Raw genomic sequence first — 9151 nt, 5'->3', positions numbered from 1 at the left:
ACAGACAGACTCAAACACACACACACAGACGGACAGACACACACATGCAAGCATGCACACACACACACACACATACACACACAAACACACACACACATAGACAGACACACACACACACGCAGCAGTCATTCCACGTCTAGCCTTGTGTGTGTGTGTTATGTAACATTCAGTCTGGAGTTGTACTGGTTGAGACCGGTGTCATCCTCCTCCTGCACATGTCACCTACACTGCTGAATACACTCTCAACCCCTTTAATGCATTTGACTTTCCTTAGCTTGTATCTGAAAATAGATGGACGGGGTTCAAATAAAGCTTCTTGCTAAATGATCAACAATGTTCAGTGAATATATATATTCCAAGTTTTTCAGATGATCAGAAATATGTGTGTGTGTGTGTGTGTGTGTGTGTGTGTGTGTGTGTGTGTGTGTGTGTGTGTGTGTGTGTGTGTGTGTGTGTTTCCTAGCTCATGAAACGTTGATGTGTGTAGCCCTATGTTGTTGGTACACTTAATCCAACGGGGAAAGCGCTTGGGTTTAGGGTTCAATTCCCACCGAGACACCCACCACTGATTATGCAGTCAGACAAAGACATAGTGCTGATAGATTAGACATGGACATATGGCTCAAAGGCCCCATGGCAACGCTCAAAAATAAATATATGACCGTTAAAGGTGCAGTGTGTAATATGACATCATCAAGAAAGTTCTACAAAGTTCTAGAATGCAACACTCCCTGGGTAACCCCACCCCTTTAAGAATAATAACAGAAGCTACAGTGGCCTTCAAGGACAAGAACAATTCTAAATGTTAAACAATGCACCTGATGACATTCCAACTATGACACTTTCAAGATGGCGGCACTAGGCCTTGGTCCAAGATATGCAGAAATATGGACATATATGAGACCCTTTCAAAGGGAAAAATAAATAAATAAAAAAAAAAAATTCAGCTATTATGCACTAAATTAAATGTACTTATGGATATTATAATTACTTTCTACAAAATCTGCTAGGAAATAAAACCCAAAATTCTACACACTGCAGCTTTAACGTTTTGGGTTTCTCAATAAACTGTTTACAATAATCGGATAAAAAAATCATAAATATTTTAAAAGTCTTAAAAATGTATTGTGTGTGTGCTGCACTGTCACTGCAACTCAAAATATCAAGAAATATTTGTATAAAAACAATAACTGAAGCCATGGAAACGGTTTGATACGGCCACGCCCCCACACAGTCCTGTCAAACGTTCTAGTAAATAAAATAAACTGTTCTATAATATTTAGATGGGAAAAAAATCATTCTCCGGAAAAGAATTTTGCCAAAAATGTTGCGAGTGCTTCTAGAATTTGTGTGTGTGTTTGTTAGTGTGTGAATTAATTCCCACCGTAAGTTAGAATTCACAGTATCCGTGTGTATGTGTGTATGACACATTCTTAGCATAACATTGTTTTCTAATGGGCAGTAATGAGACGCACCGAGACACCTAATCCCCACCCGGGCCTGAGGGGCACAGCTGTGGTGGAAACATCAAGTACAACCAGACAAAACAAAGAGAGCTGTGTCTGTGTGTGTGTGTGTGTGTGTGTGTGTGTGTGTGTGTGTGTGTGTGTGTGTGTGTGTGTGTGTGTGTGTGTGTGTGTGTGTGTGTGTGTGTGTGTGTGTGTGTGTGTGTGTCTGTCTGTCTGTCTGTCTGTCTGTCTGTCTGTCTGTCTGTCTGTCTGTCTGTCTGTCTGTCTGTCTGTGTGTGTGTGTGTGTGTGTGTGTGTGTGTGTCTGTCTGTCTGTCTGTCTGTCTGTCTGTCTGTCTGTCTGTCTATATGTCTGTGTGTGTGTGTGCCTGTCTGTCTGTCTGTCTGTCTGTCTGCCTGTCTGTGTGTCGAGGATTTCATGAGGCTATTTAAGAGACATGTTTATACCCCGAGGATAAGCGTTGCTATGAGAACGATCATCACGGCAACAGTTGTGTTAAATTCCAGAGAGCTCAAACAGATTTCACTGTGCCAATATTCACCCACTAGCTATGCTCTGTTAATTCTTAAAGCTGCAGTGTGTAGAATTTTGGGTTTTATTTCCTAGCAGATTTTGTAGAAAGTAATTATAATATCCATAAGTACGTTTAATTTAGTGCATAATAGCTGAAAAAAATGTTTTGAATTATAATTGTTTCCCTTAGAAAGGGTCTCATATATGTCCATATTTCTGCATATTTTGGACCAAGGCCTAGTGCCGCCATCTTGAAAGTGTCATAGTTGGAATGTCATCAGGTGCATTGTTTAAAATTTAGAATTGTTCTTGTCCTTGAAGGCCACTGTAGCTTCTCTTATTATTCTAAAGGGGTGGGGTTACCCAGGGAGTGTTGCATTCTAGAACTTTGTAGAACTTTCTTGATGATGTCATATTACACACTGCACCTTTAATATTAAATAAAACAGTGGACATATATCTTTATTTACGCAGTGTTTCTTTAACAATTAATCCATAAAATAATGTTTTTTATTTTGGAATATTTAGTGGCATAAAGTGGTGGGAGTTCTAGATTGCAACGCTCCCTCGCTGACTCCTTTCTTTGGGAGAATTTACAGAAGCTATTTTGAATGAATGAATGAATGAATGAATTAATGATTTATTTCAAATATGCAACAACAATACAATAATAAAAATGCATCAACAGGAGTCAGCCCTAGTGACTCCTGCACTGATAATTAACTGACTTTAATTTTCCAAGCGAATATTCATTAAAACATACTTTAGAACATATTATATTCCCCATTTCCTCCAAGTCTGTTAAAAAAAAGTGCCAATAAATTCTACGCACTGCACCTTTAATAGGATCCAACTATATGGAATCAACCCAGAACATTGCGAGAATCCTGCCACCACAGCTACATCATTAAATCTGCTCTATGCAACTGAAGCCAGGAAGCAAAACAGGACAATGTACAGCTGGTAATAATAACATTAACGACGGCTGCCTTTCCATCCAGCAGTTAAATTATACGGCCGGCCGCGGGGTTTTGCTTTTTGATAACGCTGCTGCTGGCGCCATTAACTTATCGCCCAGTTAAACCAGGCTGTAACCAACACTGCCAAATGTACTTCTGTGGTGAGGCCAAAAGCAGAAGCGGACAGGGGAAGCAGTGGGCTAAAAACAGCAATATGCAGTTGTTAAAGGCCTACTTCACCGGTTGGAATATGAAGGTGTATTGAATTCTGAGATCCTATGTAGTATAAATGTGCAAAAAAAATTGAAAGTGGTTCATCCTAGCCTGAGAAAAGGCAGAAAGAGTGTTTTATGGTCTCACTGTCTAACCCTACATTTTCCTTATTGTGACATCACAGTAAGGGCTAGGATTAACAGGACAGCTGGGCCAAGGGAAGACTGAGGGAAGACTGAGGGAAGAAAAACCTCATTCATTATATTATAATAGTGATTTTATAATGATAGAACGCTGGTTCCGTATGGGTGAAGTATTCCTTTAATATCGACTATAGAATAAATAACTAAATACATCTTCATCTCATCACTTGATATTGTGGAAAGACTTGAGGCAGTGGTGGATGAAGCCATCTTTAGTAACTATAGCTTCTTGTCCTCGAAGGCCACCGTAGCTTGATGCAACTAAATGTTCCGATATTACACATTGCACCTTTAATTTGTAGGGAGGGTTAATATCTTGTGGTGTTCTTCCATCTCACTTCTGCTAACCTTTTTGTACGGTGTGTGTGTGTGTGTGTGTGTGTGATGGCGTGTGTCTGTGCGTGCGTGCGTGCGTGTGTGCGTGCGTGCGTGCGTGTGTGTGTTTGCGTGTGTGTGCGGCGTGTGTGTGTGTGTGTGTGTGTGTGTGTGTGTGTGTGTGTGTGTGTGTGTGTGTGTGTGTGTGTGTGTGTGTGTGTGTGTCCAGGCTGCCACTAGACTCCTGGATGAGATGTGTCACCTCAGAGCTCAGTCTCTGTCGCCGATGGAAACGACGGAACATTTCAAAGTTCTGAAGCTGTTGGGAGAAGGATCGTACGGGAAGGTCATGCTGGCCGTACACAAGAAGAGAGGTGAGCCGCACAACACTGGCACTCAATCAATTTGTATTTGTTTCGCGCTTTTCATACAAAAGTAGCTCAAAGTGCCTTACAACGAATAAAAACAACAGCAGGGAAATAGAAAAACAGCAAATAAAATCAAGAGAAGAAAATGAAAAGAATAGGGGACGCCCTTAGCTCAGTTGGTAGGGCGTCCCCCCCCCCATGGGCCTCGGCCAGCAGCGGACCCGGGTTCGATTCCAGTCCGTGGTCGTTCTCTGCATGTCACTCCCCTCTCTGCCCCATTTCACCTCTGTCTCTACACTATCAATAAAGCATAAAAAATGCAAAAAAAATAATCTTAAAAAAAAAGAAAAAAGAAAAAGAACCCAACCCTCCTCCCACCCCACAGACACGCACAAATACATACACACTCATACACATACTCATACACATACACACGCAGACACACATTCATACACATACACACGCAGACACACACTCATACACATACACACGCAGACACACACTCACACATACACACGCAGACACACACTCACACATACACACGCAGACACACAAACTCACATACTCACACATACACTAGCTGTCACTATAGAGACATGGACTGGCACTGAGACCTGAGGCGTGGAGGAAAGACACTAGCAATATCACTGCTTCATTTCAACTGATCTCTTGATTATAAATAAAGGTTAAACGCAATTAATAAATTAACATTTCAGCCAAGCACACCGACTTAAACCTGCAGTGTGTAGAATTGTGGGTTTTATTTCCTAGCAGATTTTGTAGAAAGTAATTATAATATCCATAAGTACATTTAATGTAGTGCATAATAGCTGAATTTTTTTTTTTATTATTTATTTTTCCCTTAGAAAGGGTCTCATATATGTCCATATTTCTGCATATTTTGGACCAAGGCCTAGTGCCGCCATCTTGAAAGTGTCATAGTTGGAATGTCATCAGGTGCATTGTTTAAAATTTAGAATTGTTCTTGTCCTTGAAGGCCACTGTAGCTTCTGTTATTATTCAAAAGGGTTGGGGTTACCCAGGGAGCGTTGCATTCTAGAACTTTGTAGAACTTTCTTGATGATGTCATATTACACACTGCACCTTTAAGAACAGCAATAATACATTTTATTTATATAGCACTCTTCTCTCACTCAGAGCGCTTTACAAAAACAAAACAATAAACAAACAAAAAGGAACATGTAGAGTTGGGTTGGTGGGTGAACTAGGGGTAGGCAGAGGAGAAGAGATGGGTCTTGAGTTAGTACTAGTACATACAAGCACTGGTTCATTTTAGTTTGGCACACTAAAAATAGCAATTAAGTACATTTCAGTCAATGAATGTACTTAAAAGGTGGAGTCAGTGATTCTAGAGACTGTTTGTTGTCAAAATCACTGTGTGCACCGCAGAACCAATCCAGGGTTAAAACACAGCCTAGGCTTTGTAAACAGGTATGGATAGAATGTGGAAACAAACGGGTCCCAACATGGCTTAAAGGTGCAGTGTGTAATATGACATCATCAAGAAAGTTCTACAAAGTTCTAGAATGCAACGCTCCCTGGGTAACCCCACCCCTTTAGAATAATAACAGAAGCTACAGTGGCCTTCAAGGACAAGAACAATTCTAAATTTTAAACAATGCACCTGATGACATTCCAACTATGACACTTCCAAAATGGCGGTGACAAGGCCTTGGTCCAAAGTATGGAGAAATATGGACATATATGAGACCCTTTCTAAGGAAAAAAATAATAATTCTAAAAAAAAAATCAGCTGTTATGCACTAAATTAAACGTATTTATGGATATTGTAATTATTTTCTACAAAATCTGCTAAGAAATAAAACCCAAAATTCTACACACTGCAGGTTTAAATAACCTTCATCAATATGTATTTTCTTGTATGGTCCAAATATGCCAAAAATATAATTAAATTTCTATTTCTCCTGTATGATCCAGGCACCCCCATGGCCCTGAAGTTCTTCCCCAGGGAATGCACCTCTCTGCTGGCCTTCCTGAGGGAGTATAACCTCTCTCTGTCCTTCTGCACCCACCCGTCCCTGGCCCGGGCCCTGGGCATCGCATACTCCACTCCCACTCACTACGTGTTCGCTCAGCAGGCCGGGCTGTTTGGAGATCTCTACGACGTCATTACTCCAGAGGTAGGTACACGTATTGAAACACAGCTATTCGTGTTAATAATAATGATAATTGTACGCACATTTTAAATAGCGCTTTTGTTATGAGTAATAGTACAACACACACTGGAGTAGTCATGTTTTTTGGTGCTCAGATTTCCACTATTTAGTGACCAATTAAAGGTGTAGTCAGTGATTCTGGAGAACACTTGTCAAAATCACTTGTTGTCAAAATCAGTGAATATCTCCTCACGAGCCTCTGAGGCTGTAATACCATGTGTGTGTGAGCTGAAACAATCCTGTGTTAATATACAACCCAGGCTCTGTAAACTCACATGTTAACAAAGGAGCTAGAAAAATGCCAATTTACAGAGCCTAGACTTTGTATTACCAGATGAAGGTCTTGTGCCGAAAATTTCTATTGAATTACAGAAAGACAGTGTCAAGAAAATCAACGTTTTCTTTGTATAAATAAAGGTGAAATAAACTAAATAAATCCCTTTCTTCCCCTTATAGTGGGAAATAAAAACCCTTAAAATGTCCCCCCTTCCCCTTTAGGTTGGCGTGAAGGAGGAATATATAATCTTCAGAGGAAAAAATTTACTGTTTCGTAAAGGTTCCTTATCGTCTTTTAATCAAAATTAATTAATATAAATATTTTCAATCAATCAAACTTTATTTATATAGCACTTTTTATACAATCAAATGTAACACAAAGTGCTTAATACAACTCCCCTCCCCCACACCCCCCAACCAGAGATGTGCATACATGCAAAAACATTCCCCCTCCCACCCATCCATACCCCAAAATAAGAAATTCATTAAAAACAGGAAGGAAACTGCGCTGAGGAAACGCCATCATCAGAGAGAAAACACTAGAGACTGTAAAACTAAAACAATTTAAAATAAAGACATAGAATAAATAAGAGCTCTTCATAGCGATTATAGTGATTTTAATTGACATTATATCTGCAGGTTGGCGTGGAGGAGGACTGCTGTCAGCGCGTGGTGTCCCAGCTGTGTGGCGCTCTGTCTCACCTCCACTCCCTCGGCTTCGTCCACCGAGACGTCAAACCAGAAAACGTCTTTCTCTGTGACGCAGCCTGCAGATGGGTCAAACTGGGGGACTTTGGCATGGTCAGTGTGGAAGCATAGATATATATATATATTACTGTTTATATTACAGTTTACAGAGCCTAGGTCAATAAGCATAGATATCACTGAATCACTCCATTGTTAAAGGTGGAGTCAGTGATTTCGGGGAACACTTGTTGTCAAAATCACTTTTTGTCTAGGGGTCTACTACCAAGCCATTGATTATATGCTGATGGCACTCGTGGTGTAGTGTGTTCACAGCAGACCCGGGTTAGAATCCAGCCGGGGTCGTTCTCTGCATGTCATTCTGCTCCCTGACTTTTTTCATCTGTGTCTAATAAAAAAAAAATAAAAAAAAATAAGAAGAAATATTCATAAATGAACCATGAAATATTCCCCCCCCCCCCCCCCCCCCAGGTGAAGTAACACATGATTAGGGCCACCGTACACATTCCATTAATAGAAATTTTATTTAAAAAAAAAGATTATTCCGCATGCAGGCTGTCTTTGTTTTTAATGACCAGCATTGTTAAATAAAGGTAAAATAAAAAATATATGAAATAAAATGAATAAATGACCAACACACTTCCCCCCCCCCCCCCCCTCCTCAGGTGAAGTCCGCGGGCACGATGGTTCCCGAGGTTTGGTTCAGTTCCCCGTACTGCACCCCCGAGTCTGGTGTCGCCCGGGGCAACAGAGACAGCTGGGCCAGCAAGTACGAAGCAAACAACAACAGCAACAGCAGCCATGGCGACGACGCGAACGACAACGAAAAAGACCAAAAAAAAAGTAACACGAATAATAAGAATAGTGACAGAATTTGGGTGTCAGTGGATCCTAGCACGGACAGCTGGGCCCTGGGGATCCTAACATACGCTATGCTCACTGGCAGTCACCCTTGGGCCGAAACGGGCGCACAATGCCACGCGTACAAGAAATATCAGGAGTGGTTTGACAGTACAAAAAGCCCTGATCATGATAATAGTGAAATAATAAATGACGAGGAAATGGAAATGGATTTAATTGGGGAAGAAAATGAATGCGAGCAGACGACCAGTGTTGTTGAAGCAGCGCCACAGTTTGCGTGTTTCACCCCGCTAGCTTGCTCCTTCTTCCAGTTTCTGTTGGACCCGCGGCCCGAGTTTCGCGGCCGACCGGAAGACGGGTTGAGGTTTGTGGGAGGGGAGTGGGTGATGGAGAGAGAGAGAGTAAGACTGGAGAAAGAGAGGAAGAAAAACAGAGGGATAGAAAGGCCCGTGAGGAAGATAAAGGATGGCAGAGGAGAGTGATTTGGGAACTGATTTGTACTATAATAATAATACGAAAAAATGTATTGGATTTATATAGCGCTTTTTTTCTAGGAACTTAAAGCTGGGGTGGAGGATTTGGGGAGAAAATGGCAGTTGGGATAGAGATTTTAATCCAAATACCTCAACCGCTCCACTTGTTCTCTTTGGTCCCTCCCCTATGGTCCCTCCCTGACACGCTCTACACCAACAAAGTTGTGCCAAAGTGAATGGACAGTCCCAACAGCCAATAAGAACAGAGAATCGGAGCCTCGCTCTGATTGGTCAAAGTGTACAGCTCATGTTAACGTTGACCAATCAGAAATCATATACCCCAGCTTTTTAGCACTTCACAGGGTTCCAGGTTCCATTCATTCACACACAGTCATACCGGTGGTGCTAAACTACTAGCAATATTGTTCACTCTTTTATATGGGGAATATATATGATGTTTAAGTTTAAAGGTGTAGTCAGTGATTCTGGAGAATGCCTTTTTGTCAAAATCATTCAATATCTCCTCACGATCCACTACCTGTCTGTACTGTGTGCGGGATGTAAACAAAGTAATCAAAGAGGGCCCACCGTAGCTAGC

General features: G+C 41.2%; 1 protein-coding gene across 1 annotated transcript in view; it reads left to right on the top strand.

Annotated features, from left to right (window-relative positions):
• Positions 1-8562, top strand: part of LOC307264139 (serine/threonine-protein kinase SBK1) — a gene marked incomplete at its 3' end in the record, with an annotated part of 10913 nt that extends 2351 nt beyond the window's left edge. The window contains exons 2-5 of the mRNA XM_080045410.1: positions 3902-4046; positions 6000-6202; positions 7154-7315; positions 7885-8562. Of these exons, the coding sequence (XP_079901536.1) occupies positions 3902-4046; positions 6000-6202; positions 7154-7315; positions 7885-8562 (1188 nt within the window). The remainder of the gene's footprint in view (positions 1-3901; positions 4047-5999; positions 6203-7153; positions 7316-7884) is intronic.
• Positions 8563-9151: the final 589 nt, after the last annotated feature.

The sequence above is a fragment of the Ammodytes marinus genome, assembly GCF_949987685.1.
Source record: "Ammodytes marinus genome assembly, chromosome: 17".
In the NCBI taxonomy this organism is placed as follows: domain Eukaryota; kingdom Metazoa; phylum Chordata; class Actinopteri; order Uranoscopiformes; family Ammodytidae; genus Ammodytes; species Ammodytes marinus.
The sequence above is the reverse complement of the archived record's forward strand: the minus strand, read 5'-3'. Positions and strand labels throughout refer to the sequence as shown.